At 38.7% G+C, this 25015-nt stretch overlaps 1 protein-coding gene across 1 annotated transcript in view; it reads right to left on the bottom strand.

Annotated features, from left to right (window-relative positions):
* Positions 1–23307, bottom strand: part of LOC128473574 (ephrin type-A receptor 6-like) — a 71339-nt gene extending 48032 nt beyond the window's left edge. The window contains exons 1-2 of the mRNA XM_053455831.1: positions 21814–23307; positions 268–332 (exon numbers count right to left, since the gene is read on the bottom strand). Of these exons, the coding sequence (XP_053311806.1) occupies positions 268–332; positions 21814–21916 (168 nt within the window). The 5' untranslated portion in view covers positions 21917–23307. The remainder of the gene's footprint in view (positions 1–267; positions 333–21813) is intronic.
* Positions 23308–25015: the final 1708 nt, after the last annotated feature.

Below are 25015 nucleotides of genomic sequence, written 5' to 3'. Positions count from 1 at the left end.
CTAACACCACAAACTGGGTAAGAGGAGAGAGATTATAACCCTCTGAGTTGTTCTTCTCAGAGAAACACTAAGTATAATCAGCGTTTAGGGATTTTTGAACATAATCATAGGTTTTCTTAGTATGAGCACACAGGGGGGGGAAGCTCGTGTTATGGACCCTTTGTATAAACATACAATAATGCACGATAAAACTGAAAGCTTACACTGGTATTTTATGTAAACATTCCATGCCCAAAAGGAATAAAACACAAACATATTTAGACTTACCCCATTTACAGGATATGTTTTCCATTCTAATTCCCCAATTGCTGTTGTAGTATCAAGAAGAACAACTAAAAAAGAAACAAATCAGAGAAGGCTGAAATTAGTATAACACTTAAGTATGTAGCATATGAAGCTCGGGAGAAGGCATTAAAAACTGCATACGTTATGTGCAGAAGTAGGCAACAACCTTTGTCCATATTCTAAACATGGTGGGAAATGCCCACAGAACCTTTCACTTTTTGCTTGTAATGCCCATTTTCTTCTTTTCAGTCGATGTCCTCCTTTCAATGAAACAGGTGTTGTATTACTTTACCAGAGATTGCCAACACTACATCTACTACAGAAGCATGCATAAGGGCCGTCCCATCTGTCTTTTCTTGCTACTTTATTAAACGTGCTGATTTTTTCACAAAAGAAATATGTTGATCAATTGATCATTATTTATTTTATGTAATAAAAATATGTACATTTCAGTTTCCCAAATTCCACCTGCTTCATTGCAGGTTTCACGGTACGGTGCGCATAATGGATACAAATGTAGTCTTGTAGTATAGTTAAGGGCATATATGCCTGGCCCATATTCATTTGAAAGGTCTTGCTTTTATATAATTTTCTGAGCCTTCTAATTTTAAAACATATTTGTAACCGGAATTTAATTCATACTATAAGGAATTTTATTTCCCAAATACAACGCCGGCAATGGCTCTGCATGCCATCCAAGTCTAATCGTGAGTTATGTTACAACATAAACTGATATTTAAACTGAAGCTATGATGCTGAACATTTTCAACTAATATTTCATCACCTACTGAAATAATGCTAATTTATTGCATCTGCTGCTTGCTTTTTATGCGTACAATGTCTGTAATTACTGTGTAGCTGCAGTAACAATGCACTAGGTACTCATGAATTGGTTGAAACATATTGGAAGTACTATGAAGCGTGACTGATATCAAGCTTTATCTGAATGTCTGAAACCAAGTAACAGGCAAATTATATTTTTCTTTGTCAAAAATATACATCAAATCAAATGTTAGAAATAATACGGGAATAGCTTCTTAAAATATCCTCACCTGCAGAAACATGGCATGTGTTAATAGCGGTGACAGCTAATGGGTTTTCAGATTAGTAGGTGGTCATGTCAAATTCTGTTAACAGAAACAGGACCTTTCTCATCAAGAGATGTATATAATAGAACCCAGGGGAGGGCTGGCAGCCTAAGGCCTGGGGGGCAAGTCAAGTGAAGTGGCTCCGCCCCCTCGCACTCACCTTTCACCCCTCACGCTGCTCCCATCACTATGCGGCCATCAGACTGCTGGAAAACTGATCTAAACGGCCGCTGGGTGCTGATGCCACCGGCCGGAGCTACTTTAATCCTTTTTTTTATTTATTTAATATGCCGGATCGGCTTGCCATATTAAAAATAAATAAATAAAGGATTAAAGTAGCGCCGGCCGGCAGCATCAGCACCCAGCGGCCCTTTAGATTTGATTTCCAACAATCTGATGGCCGCATAGTGATGGGGCGGAGCTTTCACCCCTCACACTGCTCCCATCATTTGGCGGCCATCGTATACGTCTGCTGGGTGCTGATGCCGCCGGCCGGCGCTGCTTTAATACTATTTTTTTTTTATTTAATAGCCGATCCGGCTTGCCATATTAAATTTAAAAAAAAAGTATTAAAGTAGCGCCGGCCGGCAGCATCAGCACCCAGCGGCCGTTTAGACTAGATTTCGGGCGGCCTGGGGGGCAATTGCCCCCCTGCCCCCCGGCCCAGCCTGCCCCTGATAGAACCACAGTGGTGTTAGCATATATATGGGTAAGGAGTTGTCTTATGATATTGGAGAGGTACAGCTATACCGGGTACCGGAGTGCCCTGCACTGGACACCATATTACACTCTCAATCATTTCTACAGAACAGCTCTTGGAGTTACAGCAGTAACTGTAGTATTTGTAAAGTATTTGTCCCTTCCCAATTTCTTTACTTTTGCATATTTGTCCTCTTTAAATGTTCCAGATTATCAAACTAATTTTTTATTAGGCAAGGATAACCAAAGGAAACACAAAATGTAATTTTCAAGTTATATCATGTATAGAAAAAAAGTATATCCAAGCTTATCTGGCTCTGTGTGAAAAATGTATTTTCCCCTTAATTACTAAATCAACTGATTAACCTTATTTAATTGATAATGTGTTTCAATTTTACTAGACACAGTAAATAAAAATTAAATAAAATGTGGAAAAGTGGTGAACCTTCCAGGAGTGGCCGGCCTACAAAAATTTCTTCGAGAGAGTATTAACAAGGATGTCACTAGAGAACAGACTAACATGTCAAGAACTGCACTAAGAACTGAACTTCACTAAGTTTAGGTCAGTGTTCACGATAAGAAAGTGACTGGGCAGAAATTTCATCCATGGGTGAGTTGCAAGGCCAAAAATAAAATCTTGATGACCCCCAAGACTTTTGAGATAATATTCTGTGGACTGATATGTGAAAAGTGGAACTTGGGTCCTGGCAAAGCATTCCACATTAAGAACATCATACCAACATGGTGGTAGTGTCATGGTATGATGCTGCTTTTATGCTGCAGAATATGAGGAACTTGCCATAATTGAGGGAACCATGAATTCCACTCTCTATCAGAAAGTTGTGAAGGAGAATTTCTGGCCATCACTTTAAGACCTAAAGCTCAAGCTCGGTTGGGTTATACACCAGGATAATGATCCAAAGCACATAAGCAAGTCCACCTCTGAATGGCTCAAAAGAAAGAAAATGGAGGTTTTCGAGCTGCCAAGTCAAAGCCCTGACTTGAATCCAATTGAGATGCTATGGCATGAACCATAAAATGCAGTTCATATTCGAAAACCCTCCAATGTGGGTGAATTAAGACAATTCTGCCTAGAAGATTGGGACGTAATTCTTCCAAAGCCATTGTATTGCAGTTTGTGCTGCCAAGGGTGGCACAACCAGTTATTATGTTTAGGGGGCAATTACTTTTTCATATGAGTGATATAGGTTTTAATTAACTCTTTACATAACAGAGACATTACAATTAATTAAAATGAAAATTCTAAGTTCAACCATCATCTCTACTTAATTTTCAATGTAAGAAATACAAATGGAAAACTAGTCATTTATTAACCAGTTTGTAGGAATTTCTTAATAATGATCATTTTTTATTAAACAAAATTACAATATGGACTACAGTGTCATTTATAAAATTTACAGTTATACATTTACACAGTACGCATCCTGTAGGTAATGTTCCATCTTTGAAAAGGTCAATTGCGTACCATCAAATCATTTGTAGAAGCTAGTAGCTTCTGGTAAAAGTAGAAGCTGCAAGGCATTTGTGCAGTGTGGATTTACACAAGGCTATCGAACCTTTAAGTTATATTTGACAATCTTATCTGTGACAGTTTGCTTGTCGCAGGAACAGATTGAATATGTCAGCTCACCATTCTCTCGCTAAAATATTATAAACCTGACCATAATGCAAAACAGAGATAAAATACTTATTTTTCTTCCCCCCCCCCCTATATTTACTATTTCCCTTAAGTAAGGTCATCTGGCAATCCGGCTTTAACTAAAGTGACCTGCATCGTGCAAAATTCTACAGCAAGCAACGAACCGACAAGAGCTGCAGCCCTTCTGATGCATCAGATGTGTCACGTCCCATCTTGTCAGCTTAAAAGTAGCACTCTTCAGTGCCGCCACAGTGTAAGTGGAAGAAAGGGGCTATTTTTTTTCTTTTTGTTTCTCAAGTGGAAAACATAAGAGTCCTTACAAAAGCAAAATTGAAAAGTACAACACATCAGTAACCCCATACTTTGTGTTTCTAGGATGAGCCTGATATACTCGGCCAAGCAGAGTTAACATGAAGTACGACTGCTCACTTAGAGAAGACTTTCAAGAGGATCTCCCAGAGGCATAACTGCTACCCGCAGATTGTCTGTACACTTCCTACACATCGTGAGTATATAGACCACACAGGATTTGCAATGACTAATGGGGTATTGCAATTTCTTGACATTATTGGTGCCGTCAAGCTATGTATGTCAAGTCAAGGGGTATAGAAGCCGTTGATAATTATGTAGCACAGTTAAAAAATAAACCTCATGATATCCCCTGGAACTGTAAAGCTGAAGTCTTTACTCCCTCTCCTTCTCTCTATAATCAAGTGCTGTTTCACTTAAACTGACACCCACTAAAGGAATGCATAATTACGTATTTTATCAGTACTCATTCTTTAAAAAATAAAAAAAAACCTGCAACCTCCTTGAAGCAATCAGTGGCAGAAAAGCACTAGCATAGTACTTTCCACACATCCCTGGACCTGACTGGTGGCAAGTTTAGCACATGTATAACTGGGGTCAGGCAAAGGGGCAAATGCATATAGGGGGGGGGGTTTGCAGAATCCCACCACCTATTTGCAAGATGAACACTATGGAAATGTAAAGGGACCTCTCAGCTATCATATGCATTAAAGCAATGGCTGTGGATCAACACCTGGCAGGCAGCACCCACAGTTGTACTGTGCATAAATCATATCCAAATGCTCACAATCCTATCTCCTCTAGCAGGGGTTTACTGCGCAGCGACCATTGATCTATACATCTCTTTAATGCTTGGATTTCCGTGAAGGTCCTGGCATTCTATTGATCATTAAGAGTTTAAAAATATACATTCATCTGAAAATCTAGATAAAAAAAACACATTCAAAGAACTGTGAAAAATGATTTAATACTGCAAGAAAGAAATGTTTTGGTAGACAAAGGGTTTTATAAACAAATTATGTATTTACCAGAATTCTATCAACTTGTCAAATATTTCCAGACATTTCCTATTGAAATATACCTTGGTATATATTACATGTAAAGTAGGCTGTGGGGTTTTGTTTTGCATTTTAAGATTATAGTTTCAGTAGAACACAATAACACATAATAACACTTGGCATTTACAAAGGTAACAAAAGAAAAGGAATGTAAATCAGAAGTGTGAAGAACAAAAATTTATATTCATGTTTTAAAACATTCATTCTGATATAATACACCATATTTTCAAAATAATCGGAAGGCCATATACAAAGATCTGGTCTTAAAATACCCCAAGTTTAAACTGTGGTAATCAGGGCCAGAGAAATAACAAGAGCAAAAAACATTAACGGAAATACCATCATACACTAAGCATATGAGGAAAAGATTATGCCCGATAAAGAGCTGCCCACTCACGCCCCATTGCACTGCTTCAGTTTTAGGCAATAAGACCATTACCACACACCATATAAATCTAAATTATCCCCAGAGAGCTTTGATACAAATGAGGGTTCTATTCACTAAATGAGATTGCATGAAAGTTTAAATTTTCAGATGCTTGACATCATTGTCATTTTTTTTGGTGAATAGAGCTGTTTGTCTATGTTACTTTGTCTGTGCTGCCCCACCCTGGAATTGCCACCCTAGGCATGGTCGGCCTGGGCCAGAATACGTCACTGAATACTGAAATACCGTCACCTTCTCCTTCACAAGCTTCACTCCAATCACTTACTGCATTTTTCGATTTAGGTTCTCATTTGCACAGCATGGATTTTATACCTTGTACGTGCCCTTTGTCTTCATTAGGCAACTGTGAGAAATGCACTGTAACTAATACCTATTAGAGCCCTGCGCGGGGCGGCTTTTTTTAATCCAGCTCCCTCCCGCTCCCGCTGATTTTTTGCCCAATCCCGTCCGCTCCCGCAATGTGGGTGTTCCACTCCCGCTACATTTGTGGTAAATCCCACCCGCTCCCGCCACATTTGCGGCCAATTAAGCCCACCTCCTTACCTGAACTGCGGATTTCCCGCACAGTCCCGCAAGGCTGCCCTCGAGTTGCTCCCTCACAGCATCTCTTCTCTTGCTCCGCCCACCTTGCTCACGTGACTGTTTTGTTCCTGGGCGGAGCAAGAGAGGAGACACTGTAAGGGAGCAGGGAGAAGGCAGCCTTGCAGGACTGCACGGGATTACCGGGACCCGCAGGTACAGTGCCTGCCCGCTCCCGCCCGCAACCCCAGCAAGACTGCCCGCGCCCACTACTTTCTTGGCGGGTCCCACAGGACACGCCTCCCAATGCAGTCCTCTAATACCTATCCTTTCATAGAGCAAGGAAAATTCATGCAATTTTATACTAACATATTGTTAGTATATATATATATATATATATATATACTACATTGAAAAATGTATTGGGACACCAACAGGGACATTGATGATATTGCATTCTAAATACATAGACATTAACATGAGGTTGGTCCTCCCTTTGCAGCTTCCGCTCTTCTGAGCTTTCCACAAGATTTTGTTTTGTGTTCCTGTGGGAATTTTTGCCCATTCATCCCGTAGAGCATTTGTGAGGCCAGACACTGATGCTGGATGAGAAGGCCCGGCTCGCAATCCCCGTTCCAGTTCATCCCAAAGGTGTCCGAGGGGGTATATCAATTATTAGTGTAGATAGATGGATAACAAGGAACGCTCTTCTAAAGATATTATGTTACAAAGCCCTGTTTCTGTCTGAGATATCAATGTATATGTTATACACACACACACAAAAATCTTCTAACCTTGTGTGTTATTTTTTACGTTCTCGTATGTATCTAACAAAATACCCTGCATGCCTACAACTGAATATTTCCTTAATTGACCCCCCCAATCCTGTTCATTGTTTGGTGTTTTTAATATCTTTAGCTCTTAAAACACGTTTACATAAGGACACTTCTAGATTTATCCGGAAAGGCAGTAATATTCCACAGCCCTGCCATTTTTCTGTGAGCTGAGCAGCCTGTCACTGTTTTTCTCTTCATTTATAATTTACAATTTTAAGTACAGGGCCTTTGCAGTATGAGCTATTTGTTGGTAGTGCCTGGGTTAGGCTGCCAAGCTAGCATTCAAGCTTATAAATGCTAATGATCAAATACCTGTAAGCTTCACTTTCATCAATTTAACGTTACATGCTGATTTCACTCAAGCTGTTTTACCATAAATATGTTTTTTTTCTCTCTCCATCAACATTCTGTCACGGACATGTCAACGGGAAAAAGAGTGGAAAGGTTTTCTAGAAATATATAATCCTTGTTATTTCAGTTTTAGAAAAAAAAAGTAAAAAAAATATAAATTATGACACTGATGTCAAAAAATAGCAAAAGGTATAAAACAAACCTCACATAAAGACATCAGACATTCATTTATAAGCAGATATCTACAGAGTAGTCTGGTCTAGGCCAACTAGGCCTGTGGCGGCAGCCACTCTACCATATAACAGGGACCTAATTCTCCTATTGGGCGATCAGGCTATATGTAGCATCAATGATCAATGGCCCAGTTGGAGAATACTGATCTTCTCAATTAGTCCATTAACACTTTGTACTACTACTACTCTCTGTTGGCCATAATTCACTTTTGCCCAGCACAGCACAGCACATGCTTAAAAGGCTGCGCGGAGGGGGTAGCTGATGGTGCTGCCCTGTGTTTGTCCTACGGCATGTCAAGGGCAAATACGGCACAGCATATTCACCCACATTTTCCAATGGAGGCTGTCGCGGCTCAGCACAGCCTCCATCAACTGCATTATAAGGCACTACACACTTTTAAAACATGGCTGGCTGGTATAGGACATCAGTGCCTTTTAATGAATTCAGGTTGCCAATGTGGAGGGGCAGCACCCAAGGTAAATACACCACTGCTCACAGCTCATACTCATCCTCTAGATGGGGGTTAACATATAAAAAAAATATGCCATCAGGAGAAACAGAACCCCTCGGAGTGAGCAACCACCCGCTCCCCACGGTTGATATTATGCTCTCTACGGCATCACACACATGGTGAGGAAAGACGCAGTGCAATTGCCACCCCCATTGGTTAACAGCTCTTGGGTGCACTCACATGTCACCTTGAATCCGCAACTTTTATGAACACCACCTCCTGCAGTTAAGTGTATGCAAGTTAAGAGCGAGTTTGTGTGAGTGCTAATTTGACTTTTGTCCAACTCGTTCCAACTTGCTGCTGCAAACCTGCCTTTATAACCAACTTACATCTTAGTAAGTACTTGTGATTTTGAATATTTTGAGAATGACTGAGAAATTAGATTACTTTACAAGAATACCCAAAACAACTCAATTGGATATAGCAGTATGCTAAATTTGGGGGCATGTGCGGCTATGGCTTTATAAAATAAATATTAGCTCCACTAGTCTAATGAAGCTCTGAGATATGATGTAATAACCTGATCTTCATCACTTTTACAGCATGGTAGACCCATCATCACTACCCGGTACAAAGCAGGACAGCTGAGTGACTCATCTTTTGCAGAAAAATTGGGACTGCCGTGCTCAAAACAGGATGATTGGGAGTTATGATAGTTAGTGAGACGATTTATAATACATTTCCCACTATAACCTTGCAATAGGCAGGGTCAGCTCTTTTTCATAACCCATATAGCAACTTCAAATCCCATAAAACTGATAAAAATCCCTGTGTTTTACATTTTGTAAATGGTTTGTTCTGTTTAACAAAGATCTCAATTCTTCTTATAGTTCATTCATATGCAGGGGGCAAATTTGTCTAGCTACCAGCTAAAATTGTGCGCACTTTGTCTGAGCAATGTTATACATGTCAGAAAAGTACTTCGTGCAGAGGATAATGGCATCGGTGCTGCTGGAGGTGCATGTACCCTCTACGGATTCTGGCGCCTCCTGGTCTCTTGAAAAGTCTCTGCTGTTGAACTATATGTTTCTATATCTATAATAGTTTTATGGATTACCTTGATAGGTTGTTAAATCTGAGGATGGAGTACTGCTAGCAGGAAATGTGTTAAAGGTTAGAGTGTCCTTGCATCGTACATATGTTTATGCAGGGGTTTAAATTGAAACCACAAGGCCCTGATGTGAAAATTCCCCCGGGGCCCACCAACGTCACCACCTTTGCCATAAATAGCTTGTGAGCGCCACATTTGCCCCAAACAACTTGTGAGTACCTTTTCCCCTAAGCAGATTATAGGTGCCATCCTAACCCTCAAACAGCCTGTCTGTGCAATCTTTGCCCTAGCTTGTCAGTGCCCCAAAACACTTATCTGTGCCAAAACAGCTGGTCTGTGCCATTATTGCCCTCAAAAAGCTTGTCTGTGCTATTATTTCCCCAAAACATGTCTGTGCCTTCTTTGCCTTTTGTCACCCCTCCAACATACACTCTGACATACATATGTCAATACAACTAAATGCAAAATCAACTAGTTTGATGGAAGTTGATTAATGGATAATAATATAATAATAATAATAAGAAGAAGAAGAAGAAGAAGAACCTTCTTAGCTCTCAGAATGATTGACATCTAGTTAGTCCTTGTGTTTTTACACATAATGGAGCAAGAATCAGCAGGAAATAAGATGGGAAAAGAGTAATAAGGGATATAAAGTAGATAATGTCTCTGTGATAGATTATAGCTTCCTAATTGATGGTGAGATTAATATTTAAACATATCTTGTCATTATTTATTAAAAAGTTTAACTAAATATGGCAGCAAATTCATGTGCTTATGTCTGTGCAATTCATTATCAGTTTTGTCAATAATTGCTATTACAGTAAATCTTCTCATCTCTTCATTATGAAAAAATATAAAACCATTATGGAACAGATTGGATCACAACAAAAAAATACTCATTTGTAAATAATTAAACCTTGCAACTCTAATATACCATTCGGGCATCATTACGTGAAATTGGAGACAGAATATACGTCAGATTATGTTGTTATAATGGGTGGAACCAACTTCTCAAATTCGACAGAAATGTCAGACTGTAAAGAGAACTGTTCCAATCATAGATTTTATCATTAGTAGGTTCATTTCCTGAAACTACTCATGCATACCCCTTTTCAGGCTCTGAAATCCAGACACATGTGTTAGTGAGCATGGCATAAGGGCTGGAGCAGACATAGCCTGGGCAGGAGAATGACCACCCACACCCAGCTTATCCTACGAGCCAACTCAGGAGCTCAGCTGCCGAGCATCATAAGATGGCCGCGTGGGACCTCCAGTGGGTTCATTGATTTCACGGATCCCTGGACCAGCCTGGGGAGATCAGAGGATCTCTTAAACTGGCTCATGAACTCCAATACCTTGCTTTGTGCATCATTTTATTGTCAGCTATCCAGTAAGAAATGAGATTGCTATTTCGGAGTCCAAAATGAATTCACCCTTTTTAAAGGAACAAGTGAAATTTGCTTAAATATGTTTTATTCTTGCTTCTGGATCAACAGAAAGGTTGAACTTGATATATGCATATCTTTTTTCAAGCTAAATAACTATGTTACTATTCACAAAAGTAGGCAAGACAGCTGACCATGCATCTGCATGAAATTGCTGACTTAAGTGTTAACGTAAGAAAGACTGCAGAGTTCATTTCTCTGTTCAGTCCCCAGTGCTGGAAAAAAGTTTTGGAAATGAACTTGGCAGAACTCTAGAGTAACTGACAAAACGTGTTAACTGAAACCAGCCATTGGACAATATATCTTATTGTACTAGGTATTTCTTTAAAACAGATTATCATTTTCTAGCGCTTTTTCTCAAAGTACGGAGAGTCTTTACAATAGCATCAGAGCCAGCCCTACCATGGTTCCCAGTGATTCCATGGGACCCAGGGGGCACCTTGACAGGGGTGGCAATTGGGAAAGGTGACAGCATGTTTCACATGTAGTGATCAAGAGGTAAGTCTGTGAGTCCTGGACTTACCTCCTTATCTCCCTAGTTTCAAGAAGGAGGCGAGTGGGGTCACATGATGTTGAGTTGCATGACCCTGCAGGAGTAGGGGACAACAAACCGTATGGAAAGCAAGCTGAAGGGTAAGTTAGTTGCATGGGTTTGTCTGGTATGTTAACCTGTGTGTCAGGATATGTGTATATGTGCCTGTCTGGTATATGTGTGTCTTGGTTAGCATGTTTATCTGGGTATGTGTGTCTGCCTGGATATGTGTGTCTGTATGGGTATGTGTGGATACATGTGTGTCTGGTTATGTGTGTGTGTTTATGTCTGGGTTTGTGTGCGTGTCTGGTATGTTAACTTGTGTGTCTGGATATGTATATGTGTCTGTCTGGTATATGTGTGTCTTGGTTAGCATGTTTATCTGGGTATGTGTGTCTGCCTGGATATGTGTGTCTGTATGGGTATGTGTGGATACATGTGTGTCTGGTTATGTGTGTGTGTTTATGTCTGGGTTTGTGTGTGTGTCTGGGTATGACAGCATGAGTGTCCTGGTATGTTAAGAATAAACCAGACTACAGCTAATCCACAAGTAAACAGACTTTAACTTAATTTGTTAATTTGGACTATTAATACAATAAGAATTATTTTATTCTATGGATATTCTTTGGGTATGCGCAAAACATCAAAGACTAAACTCTATCACAGATATACAAGCTGTTCATTGTCTTATTTTAAATTATTTTTTTCTTAAACAACACAGAGGAAATTTCTGCAGGGGCTTTGAGGGTTTAGGAATAAGCTGTCCAGTGATCAATGCATAATGTAAAGCTATACAATGCATGAGAACAAATATCTCCTTCGTGAGCATCTTATATGGCTAGGGAAATATTTTGACAGGTTTTAGAAAAGAAGAAAGCTCAGAAATCATGGATAATCCAGGTGAAATTATTAAAAAATAGGTATTTGTAAGGGTTTTCCTAAACCTTTCATATGGATCTGAAATAAGGGTTTAATGTCTCTTACAAAAGGAAACTCCTCCTATAAAGCTAGATTTAGTTTGGTCGTCCACGGTCCACAATACGTCACAATTTATAAAGATGTCCTTTACGGCATTGTTTTTTTTTCTTCTGGTTTGACCATACTCGACATAAGCATACCCTTTGGGTCTCCAAATCAGTTTCTTCGTTCTCTCGTAGTAAGTCACCAGTTCCAACATCATACTTCAATAATACAGATAATGTAGTAGTCAAGGATGTGTTAGGTTCCTGAATACTTGGTTCCCAGCACCTACAGTCCTCTGCTTCTTCACTCGCAATCTCTGTTTGATTTAGCATTGCAACAGCTTGGTTCACACTTGGCAGTAAAACACGCTTGTTTTTCTTCCAATATTGTCTGATAGACTCCGAATTATCCAGTTGTAACAAAGATGCGTGACAGACAAGCGTATCCTTGTAAAAAACAACAGCAAAGCTAATTACAATGAAAGAAATCAAATGCAATGTTAAGCTAGTTCCCATTATCACGCGCTAGCTACAAATGAGAAAAAAATGAAAAGATTTACAAGCCAGGGAAGCTGATATGATCTGGATTAAAGAATGTACTATTTTATCCTGAAGTTCGATAAATACAGTGATGATGTAGGATGGCGCTATTAAGCATTATAAAAATGCTGTACCTATTGTTTCAGACATAATCCTCAGGTTATGTAACTATTTGTTCTATATATAAACTACTGTTTTGGAATTTTATGAGTTATATACATAGTAGAGAGCATACTTTGATTATATAGGCTGCTAGCGATGAGTTTTAGTATCTGTGTTGTAGAGTGAATGTGTAAATGTGTAAGGGTGAGTGAATGTGTAAGGGTGAGTGAATGTGTATGTTAGTCTGTGTATTTTTTATAGTTAGTGTACTATTGAATAGGTTAACTACTTGGGGACAAGGTGCCAGTGGGCCACCTCGGCCAGAAGATACCAGCCCCACTGCTAGCATCACACCGTTTCCTACAGCATCCCTTAAGAGGTTATGTTATAATGGTTTTTAAGCATACATTGACGGAAACTCAAACATAGTAGCAAGGTTTTCCCAGGCCAGAAAGTTCTTTATTTTGGGGGATGACCAAATTTCTTAATTTTTTTATTCAAAATAATGGCCATGGTAGTCTTTTTTGGCAAATAATAAAAGCTTCAGAATTACTGCGCTATAAAAGCAAAACAATACTGTATAACATAAGTTAGAGACCATATGTATAAAAAATAGTTTTTGGACGTAGACAGCGACCCTTAATTTTAAAAGGGTAAATCTATCTCGGCCGGTCTGTGGCTTAACCAGACCTTGTTCGTGCAGCCAGCTCAACCACCTATAGCTACCATGTTAGACATATCAATTAATATTCTAATTTGACTGAAACAAATAAATCCAGCAATATTTCAGTATTGAAATAGGTTTACAATGTCCCTTATGCCATTAAGAATTCAATAATGAAACTGACAAACCGCTAAAGGCTGCATAGCCCCCCAGTGGCATTTTACATGTCATTTTAATAAGGGGATTAGAGTGAACTTTAGTGAGGTGTTGGTGTTAAAATTAAAATTCTTCGTATGGGTAAATAAAATAGGTAAATATTTTTCATTATTCGTATTGCTATCATAATATGTATTTGCTTTACAAATTAATTTGATAATCCTATTACACTACCTTCTTGACTGTAAACCTGTTGTAGCCGGGGCATTACTATGTCTTGTTTGCCCATTATACAACGCAGCAGAATGTGATGGTGCTATAAAAATCAATATATAATATTAATAAACATCACACACAGTAAAACATAACAATATTTCTTCTGCCTTCTCCCAAACAACATTTTCAATTCTATATCTATAACATGCAGGCTGCAGTTTTTTTTTCCTACTAATGCCTGCTCGGAATAAAATAGCAAACTTTTCTTTTCTTTATCTGCTGCAGTGTAATAATTTCCTTATTGTCATTTTAGTGCCTGTATGGTTCATTTCACAATATAGATAACTAAAGCACATTAGGAGAAATTGAATACTCTGAATCACAGGCAAATAGGCTAATCTTTTCTGTGTTGTACGATAGCCTAATATTTCCACTCTGATGGCACACTACACGGAGCTGGCATCAATGACTTCATCTACAATTATTACAACTGTAAAATGAAATTGCAAGTATCGTATACATTTAGAATATTTATGTTGTGGTCGATTTTGTCCACATTAAACTTAAGGTAAAGAGGCGTGCGCTGTGATAGAGCAGCATATCTATTTTATTAGACGGTCCACAGAAAGGGTACTGGCCATGCATTTGTTTTAAAAAGTGATGCCTCCTTGGATACAATAGCCTGGAAGGATTGGCAAGCGAAGGTGCTATAAATTACTGACAAACAATGGTCAGTAATGGTGGGCATTGCAAAAATTATTATGTGTGAAGATGAGAGAAAGGGCTGATGACCAGAAGAGGCGGAAAGAAAGACTAGGGGAAATATAGAAGGAAGGAAATTTGGCTAAAGACTATTAATAAGGAAACTATATTGAGGGTAGTGGATGGGGGTAAGGTTTTATGGTCCCAAGAGGAGAAACTAAATTGAAAGAGAGAAGGGTTAGGTAAAGAGGACAGTTACTTAGAAGAAAGTAAATGTATGGGGAAATAAGCAAATTATTAGTATTTATTGTTTTATATAGCACCATCAAATTCCCTAGCACTGTACAATGGGTAGACAGGACATAACAAGTAGCATGTAATATAACAATTTGACTTACAGAGACAACAGGTGAGGCGGGCCCTGCTCAAACGAGCGTACAATCAATAACTGTTCTGCAGCAAAAAAAATAAAATAATAATAATTAAAAACTAGACTTGTGCACATGGATCACATGGACACATGTTGGTTTCATTTTAGGTCCATTCCTTTTCAGACAAAAAAATCGTTTCGTGCCCTTTCAGTTCGCATGAAATATGTAGGGTTTTTTCAATTCAGAAATGAAATTTGTTGTCACTTAGCCTCACTCACTCTCTCACATGCTCTCATTCACTCGCAGTCTCTGTTAATGTTACCTTGTCCATATGTTACAAAGCTAATTGTCACAGATTCACTCTCACACTATAGCTGCTGCCAGCTGAGTTTTGTTTTTTTGTGTTTTTATTCATTACCTTATCTACCAACCTTTTCCATGTCCCTGTCTCCTTTTCTGTCATTCCGATTATTGTTTTGCTTCCTCTTGTCCCTCCCTTCTGCTTTATTCTTTCTTCTTTCTTGGTCTGCTTTTCCGTGCTATCCACTGCGTTATCCAGGACTCCTGGGATGCTTCCACAAAAGGGTGGAGCTTCCATTTACATCTTCTACCCTGATTGGTGGAATGGGTGAGAGGCGTCCCCATGGAGTGCGCCGTGGCTCAGCCCTTTCGCGGAAGTACTCCAAGAGGCCAGAATAATGCAGACAGAGACGTGGAGAAAGAAAGGTGCAAAATTGCTTCTCTTTCTGGATCGGTCTGCATTATTTGGAATCCGAGTGCACTTAAAACATGGTTTAAATGCAACATACAAAAATGTTTTCATTATTTCCTAAACACATTTTGGTATTATATAAAATCTTATACAGCAAGTATAGAAAACTTGAGAAACGGTGTGTAACTGTCATTCTGAAAATTCAGCAGACATTAATCATTGCTTACAACATATATGTTTGTTGTTTTGTGCATTTGTCAGCTCATTTTCGATATTATTTAAAGATGGACATTACTGATTTGGTTGAAAACCCTGTCCTCAGACAACCACTCCCAGTGTGACTAGGTCTAAGGAGGCAGGTTCAGTAGGGCAACAGTCCATCTGCCAAGAAAACAGAGAGAAGATCGCCCCCCTGTTGTCTTGAAGCTCATTGGCACAGTTAAAAGGGAGAGCTACCCAACCAGTCCATATATGTTTATATATACATTATGTTGGTACTCAGTACCTATTTGCGAGCCTTTAAGAGATGGAGCATGTATTACATCATATCCTGGCGCTCAGCAGTGTGAATGCACTGTGAATTCCCACAGCCAAAGTAAATATGTTACTGACTGCACTCATAACAAACTTTCCATTCTCATGATCTGTAACTTTGTAAATTAAAAGTGCCAGCCTTCATAAGACTAGGTTCCAATTCAAAAGCAGTTTCCAAACAACATTTCTGATGACAAAATTATTTGTGACAACATGCATTCACTTGTGGTTGGCAATGCTTCCAAAATGCACAAGGAGCCTATGATTCCCTAAACTTTACACTATACTCTAAACCCTGTAGTTTTTCATTGTGCTGCTTGGTGGAATCCCTAAATATTATATACACTCCTACTTTTAAACAATGCCTTTTGGAATAGGAATAGGCTGACGCCTGTAAATGTGCCATTGAACTATAAACATAAGTTCCTTGTGTCATTAGTGTCTGCAGTGATCAGTTTCAGAAGGTTACTCCAGGGTGACTACCTAGTTTCTTTTGGGAATAGGTTGGCAAAACTAAAAAATATTTTCCTTGCCCACCATAATTGGTGCTTGGCTAATGCAACCAAGTTAGAAGTTATGTGGGCTTACCAATGGTCAATGGATGCCAGTAATCTCACACACACATCTTATGACACCAATTGTCAGATGATATCGAGGTGACCTGGTACTTTTATTTTTAAAAACAAATCAGCCCTGCTCTCTGCTCGGTTGGTTTTTTGAGCAGTGTAATGTTAGAATCTCTTTAAATCAACATTCTATGTTTAGCTTCTATTGCAGCTTAACTAAAAAAATAACCCGTTGTTATGGTGGCTATGCCATGACCTTCTCTAAACAACATCCATAATGTGTTCAGCAGTTTTCATGTAAAATATTTACATTTTAGGAAAATTCAACAGAGATCCTACAGTTATTATAAAAAAAATAGTGCTGTTTTAATAGACGAGTACGTTAAGGATGGAGTATTTGCAGAGGCACCAATCTATAAGTATAAAAGTTATATATATATAAAAGTTATTCCTGACAGCTTTATGTTATCTCTGTAGTTGGAGACAACTTTAAAAGTCTCCTTTTATTGTCTGTCTAGAACACTGTTTTTAAGCACATTCCCTCGTAATTCTTTACAGAGTGTTTTGTAAGTTGTGATACCTTTTAATGAGCTGGCGTATCAGTAAATCAAGGTATTGTGCAGCATAAGCTTTCATAGCTACAGAGGTTTCCTCATTTGCAGAATATAAATCAGTTTCCTACCCATGGTCCTTAAATCTATGCCTGTTTATGTGCTGTGTTTTAGCCCGTTTGTAAAAAGAGGAACAGCTTGCAGTCAAAGCCTCACCTCCACAAAGCAACAGGATGTCATTGTGACGATAAAGCACGATATGGCAAAATGCTACATCTTGCAGTTTACTGTATAAATATATATATATATATATATATATATATATATATATTCATATATATAAATAAATACATATATATATATATATATATATATATATACACACACACACACACACATACATACATACACACACACATGTACTATTCTCTGTTGATTAAAAACAATTTCTTCCTTTGGGGACAGTTGATTTAAACTCTGTGTTATTCTGTTAAAAGAATGGCACATAAACCCCATACTATGACTATATCTACCCTGTAATCAGTTGTGTGTTTTCTCCTGTCTGGGGGCCATCAGCATGAATGCAAAGCTACATACCGATATATATGAAAAATGCACCAAGGGGCCCAGGAGTTTTTAAATATATATATGGGAAAATAATGGGGATAATGCAGTCTATGAATTTCTTAACTGTAAATGCCTTAAACTGGGCATTTATAAATTGCTCAATTTGTCCTGCAAATGCAACTATGTATGCTTTCCTAAATAAAGCTGTTTATACGGTTTTGACCTAAATGTAACTGTAACAAAATTCAGAAATGCGTCCGAGCCTCCCAAATATGTATCTGCACCCACTGGCCCACAAATGGTTAATGCTTTAAAGCAGAATACTTGTCATCAAAGGTCAGTTCTTTCCACATTATGAAATAATTATGTGGGATAAAGCATTTACAAGCAAGAGGTGTCAAAGAAGCCACTATACCAGGGAAAGAGCTTATGATTGAAAGAATGATTTCCGTGTTTAAGAAATAGCAGCTGGAGAAGGAGCAATGAAGGGAAAATGAGAGAAACTATTTCTGCGAGATAAGAGGAGAAAAGAGAGATTACAGAAGAAATGGAACCATACTTAGAAGGTTAGGGGATCCAAGTATAGTTCTTTACCGTGCATCATGCGCATGTTTAGTGTCACAATAACATGTTTCTAGAAGTTGGTACCTTTCTATATAATATTTCCACTTCAAATAATTCAACTCCAAGAGTAAACAGATGTCCAGGTATCATCCTGCACCAAGATAACATCTGTGACCTCTTTTACAAAGCTGAAATGAATAATATATATATATTCTATAGAGTATGGAAAAGAAACATTGCATGAAAACCAAATGTTCTTCACAGAACGGGAGTTCTAGAAAAAAATAACCCGGTATGAAGATTTAATATTTATATTTAAAGATTCGCTGGTAGATGGGGAAAAAATTTGGTTTATATTACTAATAAAACATCGATCAGTAACCTTTAAAAATGTAAACAACATTAAAGTATTCATTTGACAGAATAACATCTTAGTCATTGAAAAGTCAAATATTGCTCATTTTCTGACATTCTGACATTTAAGATATAGGGTGCTAAATGTCAGAATTTAATAAAGCTTATTTGTTATTGATTTCACTTTTGTTTTCAAAATATATATTCCTACCATGTTATTAGATCAAAATTGTATCTTAGGGCAGATCCACAGACACCGCACCTGTCACAGAGACATATAGCGGCGGTAATTCATTTACTATGGAAAGTTCCACGAGGGCCATAAAATTCCAATGCAAAGCTATTGTTATAAGTGTATGGTTCGAATCAAATCACAATAATCTCCTCTTTTCACACAGGTTACTATATTACATTTTAATATTGGTTTAACTTGTACCCACGTGCACATAATGTGTTTCTCCTTACTTTGGGGTCACTTGTAAAAACACACAGCCGTGCATTCTTAGTGTTTTAGGTGCAGAAGGGTTAAAACAGATTTGAGATAAAAACGGCTATGAAGTATCAAGGGCACTAACCAGATACTTCAAAATATTAGTACCAATATACAAATACCTATAGTTGCCATGTTGCAGTAATATAGACAACCCAAGGTAAAAACTTGTTTAAAGGAATTGATAAAAAAACGTTTTTTGAATGTTTCTTGTGATTACACAAATAGCACATAGAAATATAGAATCTGAAAGCAGATCTTAATCAGCCATTGGTCTTCTCTTTGATTTAGAATAGCTTTATGCCTATCTCATATGTGTTTAAATTGCCTCACTGTATTAGCCTCTACCACTTCTGCTGGGAGGATGTTCCACCTATTTACCACCCTTTCAGCATAATAAATATTTACTGAACTGATGTCTCTTCTACCTCTTAACAGTAAGTATGTTGATTCTGTCCAAAATTCCTTAACAAACATGAAGGACCCGGTCTACCATATGTAGCTGTTTTACGAGGGATTGCAGAAATGCTATAGTTCTTATAGGGAATGTTCAATACACAGCTCATCACAGCTGCCATGTAACATGTTTTCAAAAAATTGGGCATAGTATGATTTTGAAAAACTATTTTTACTCAAACAGAACAGAGAAACGGGCAAAAAACAGCTAACATATTATTCTGTATCTTTGGTAAATTAAATCTTGAAAATATGATTTCTGGGGGGGGTGAATCATTAAGTATTCTGGTCACGGAATGCTATTTATCAATGTCCTTGATTAATAATACTCACGCTTTAGATTACATGTTAACATTCTCATTTGCTTATTAACGGCTTTATTTTTTCTAATGAACTAGGGCCAGAATTACCCCTCAACAATTAAACATAGTGGCAGATGCAAAGTACATTGGATTGGATTGTCAAACATATACACCCTGCACAATCCATATAGGTCAAAGGAATACACCTGCGGTTCACTAGTATTATTGATAAAATAATCTGATCATGAGTTCATTAAATAAATCCTAGTCCTTAAATAAGTCATGACACTTTGTCACTGTTCAAACACCAAACTTGTCCCCACTGTTGTAGGTACATGAGTCGATATTTACGTTAATTCGCGGAAATTAGAAACCTACTTTAGATTAGGTTTGGCTAGCCTGTAGCTTTCTAGCTATTGTTTACTTCCAAATCTCATAAACCTCAGCCAGCCATCATATGGACTTTTAAAATATCATTTGGCATCAGCGGTTCTCTATGCTTTGGGGCCTGTGGCAAAATATTCATATACAATAAGTCTCCACCATATCACAATTGTCATATTGTAAGGCGTATCAGTGCCCTACGTGAACATGCTTTGATAGCTCAAACAGGCATCGCGTGTGGTCTGGATATTAAGATGACAGTGAAGGGGTTAACATAACCTTGTGATTGATATAAGTGTAGAAGTCAGAATACATTTCACATTGAAGGTCCAGCTCTTAACTTTAATATGTGTACAGCAGATCAGATATATTCTTTAATTAACCCTTCCATTAATCACATTAAGCCCACTTTTGGCTGGGATTCATGGTAGTGGCAATTTAAAAAATCAATAGCAGAAACAAAAAAACATATTGGTGTACGCACACTATGTATGTACTGTATGTGTGTGTGTGTTTCAAACACCTCTTACAGGTTCCACATATATATTCAGATCAGATGTAGGTTTCCTTTTTCTTTGACATGAATCCAAGATCTCTTTTTCCCCAGTGTTAGCTTCTTTTTCATTATAATGTGTAAACAGAAAGATACACAGATATATCTAAATATAGGTATCTAGATCTGTTAACATGTGCATGCAGATAGAAACATTTTTGGGAAATTAATAACTTAAGCATAATACATGTCTGGAATGTAACACCTACTGCATCTACAATGTTATATTTGTATACCAGGTATCTTTTAAAAATATCATCATTCTAAGTCAAAGCTATAAAAAGATAGCTGTATTTACTATGTTTTGCTTCAATGTTTGTAATTATTACTCATTTGTGTCATCTGTGAAGGCTTAAAACATTCGATAATTACATACCTAAACATGTACTTAAAATACATACTTATTGACTATACATTAGAAAAATTAGATGAACAAATATTGAGCTTACAGATATTAAATTAAAAAAGTTTGGAAGGAACCCTGCATTTTTGTTTAGGGACAGTGTACCCCACCTCTGTGAAATTGACTTCTGTCTTAGTAATTATATTGGTATAGATTTACCCCATAAGTGGCTTCAGGAGTTACTTTTAACTTTTTTTTTTTTTTTTTGAATGATTCAATAACATTGTTGGTAGTTTGATATATACATTTCATTTAAATGTATTAGTCTGTAAGGCATCTTAAAACTTTTTTACATAGGGTTATTTTTTGTCTCATTGATCTCACGGGCCCACTTGTAAAATATAGGTGGCTGGAATTGTATTCAAGATATGGGTTTACTTTTTATTTATAGGAAGATAGTGAAAGTGGTGGCATCAAAATGAGTCTCATGAACTGAGATATGGAACCTATAATAACAATAAGGTTAATTCAACAGTCACACTTAGACACTTAGACATGCCTCCATCTCTGTCCCTTGAATACCTGGGTTAATCTATGACGCAATTTATATTTTGCTCACAATTTACAAGATAGCATAGAATAGGAACCCCACATAGTACAACACGCTTACATCACGGATCAGCAGATTACTTTATTACCTTGGTTGTCTGATAGATGGCTGGAGCTTGCCAGGAACTTGCTGAGCACAGGCAGTAGGAGAGCAACTCTCAGCAGGGCAGCCCTCCCATGAGGCAACCCCATGGCTACCCGGCTCCCTCTGCAGGCAGCTCCAGCTCTTCCCCAAGGAGATGAACTCTATCCACTGACACCTAATCACTGACTGAGGCTCCTAGGGGGCGTGGTCAACGGACCTCTCCTTCTTGCAAAGTCACCCAGCCACTGAGTTTAAACTCCGCGTTCCAAAAGTATCACAAAAATAAATTATACCGCGTTTTTCATTCCTGGGGTAAGATTATCCCTCTTATCCAGCAAGATCCAGAACATAGTTGTCCACATAAATAAAACCTGGCTTAGGGGGACTAACGATCTGAAAAACAACAGCAGGTCCAGAAGTCCGAATATGAAGCTGGCCTCTGGTGCAGTCATACAGGTGACAAGTGTTGGCCACTCACTCTACACGGAGAATAAGCCCTCAAAGCAGGAAGGATGGACCATATAGGACGGATCCTAAAGCACAGTTGGACCCACCAACTTGCACGATAGCCGATACCTGAGCTTGTAGATCCTTCTTGTCCATGTCGGTGCCATCATGTCCGGAGTATCGTGGCGGTGCCTGGAGGTTAATGAGTCTACCCTGAGTCTTGGTGGATGAATGTCTAACGCGTCGGGGACTGATAGGCGCATGGACTGCTGTCTGGGACCCCGGGACCAGGTGCTAATCCCAGCGCAGACACTGCATAGAATGCATTACACAAGCAAAGAAATCCACTCCGGTGTGGACGCTGCCGGGAGGAATATATCGGTGCGTCGCTGGGCATGGAGTCCGAAGTCAGCACTGCACCCTGCTTCTCAGATGTGTCATTTGTGCAAATGTGCTATACCAGCCTCCAGGTGTGCGCACACTGCTTGAGCAACTGCACGGTGAGCATGGTGTGTGAGTTGAGGATTAGTTGTGGAGTGGGTGTACTGACGACCCCCCTGCGATCAGACAGTGGAAGTACACAAAGTCTTGTTCCCTGGCTGTGCCCCTCCTTGGGGTTGCAGGTGGGAAGTTTGAAGGCTCCTTGCAGGAGCCTCCCTTTACATAACAGTACCCCCATCCCCCTCTGCCATTAGAAGCAGATCTCCTTCCTCCCAAATCTTACAGCAAAGTCATTTGCAGGGAAATTCCATATCTTTCAGCATTCTCCAGGGACTCGGTCCTCAAGGTTGTCCTCAGGACATCATACAACGGTGTCCATGGAGCATTCCTCTCCAGGTGAAACTTGAAGATCTCCTGACCATCTAATCTTAGCTGACATGTGCCTGCTTATCCACTGATGCCTGTAACACAGATAATGTGCGAGTCCTTCTTCCAATGAAGCACAGGATGAAATAATCCGGTTTAAGTCAGTGTGCCCTGTGCAAGAACAGCTTCCAACCCAGACATACAGCAGCAGAAGAGAGACATCAGAATCCAGCGGTGGAGGTAGAATCTCACTGCTTAGGGAGAAGGATGCAGAGAGTTGAGAGATTCCAGCTGCTCTGCTGTATGTTTCCACTGGAGGAGAATGGAAGCCGGGCTCAGAGAGGGGTAGAAGAGCTTCCCTGGCTGCTATCTGCAGGTCACAAGCAGTGCTCAGCACTAGGGGGGGTTAGTTGACTAGACAAGAGCTCTCTCTGTTTGCAAGCATTAAGACAGACCGTGGGAAAAGCAGGTGCTTTCTTTTAAGACTGCATAGGTTCAGATGCTTAAAAGCTGCATTCACTTAACCACTTCGCAGAGGGGTTTGAAGGACCAGAGAAAATAAGGGGTGGGGGTTTTATTTAAAGCCACAGACCCTCCTGACTGCATTTCCCTTTTCTTTTCTTCCACCTGCACCTTCCTGGAAATTGCTCTTTTTTTGATCAAGAAGAATAAATTTTTTTTTTCAACAAACCCATTTAAGGATCCCTTTCCGTCTGCCTCTTTTTTAATCATATCCTAATGAAAGGCTACAGAAAGAGAGACTTATATGTGCATTTATCTGCCCATACATACATACATACACTGCATGTAAGAACGAATGTCTTTGTTAAATCACATGCCAATCCATAGCAGCATGTATTATTCTGTGAAAGAGAGAGAATGGGATTTTACCCCCTAGAAGGTTAAAGAATTGGCAATATATTTATGCCAGAATCACTTTATTCACCAGCAGGGCTTTTCATATAAATTACCAGATAAAATAAAACACTAAATTCACAACTGGGTGTCAACACAGAACATATTTGCTCTTCATCGATAACTGCATGTTGTCAGATATTATAGAGTGTTTCTGCTCTGACATTAAAATAGATGTCTATAGCATCATGTGTGTTGTATTAAGTTGTGTTTATTCCACCTGGATAATGTTTATTATATATGTTTTTTTTGGGGGGGGTATGATGACATTTGAATAGGGCACCCACTGTGAACTCTATACTGTCTATACACAGAAATTTGCGGTTCCACCTAGACAATACATCTGCAACTAATCCTCCAATATGTTACGCACATAAACCTTATTGTTTATTCCCTCTAAAGGGTTAATCAATTGACATAAATCATTTTCAGTTTATATCTCAACAAACAGTGGCTGTTCAGGCCACATGACAATAAACCATTCCCTGAAAAAATATGAATGAGGCAATTTTAAATGAATTTTTGGGAAGATTTGTGGAATTCACCAGTACTAGGAATCACGATTCTAATACTACATCTATTTATGAAATAGTTGCATTTAGGAAAGCATGTGTTAATTGTACCTGCTTTGATATTTATGTAAATAAAGTTAGGATTAGACAGGAGGAGACTGAAAATATGTGCTCTATTTTTGTTAGGAATTTGTAAATAAAATTACACAGATTGTTTTGATTTTTTTTTCCTGGAGCATAGCATTACAACCAGTTAAATATCATAATGCATGCCTTACACATTGGCAGGGAAAGGAATGGAAACAGAAACCAACATAAGCATTCCATCACCCACCAGCACTGGGTCCTTGCAGGGTCTCCAGAATGTCTGCAGAGGGTGATTTGGCTCAGCTTTTGTGCTTGCCCAGCTAATGGCGTTATATATTGTAGGTAATCAAGTGATATATAGCCACCCACTCCAAAGCACCAGAAACTATGTGCTTAATTACTTTATGAATTGATATATGCATGTATGCCTCCTTTGCC

Source organism: Spea bombifrons, chromosome 2, assembly GCF_027358695.1.
Source record: "Spea bombifrons isolate aSpeBom1 chromosome 2, aSpeBom1.2.pri, whole genome shotgun sequence".
Taxonomy (NCBI): Eukaryota; Metazoa; Chordata; class Amphibia; order Anura; family Pelobatidae; genus Spea; species Spea bombifrons.
This window is presented reverse-complemented; position numbering and strand designations above follow the sequence as displayed.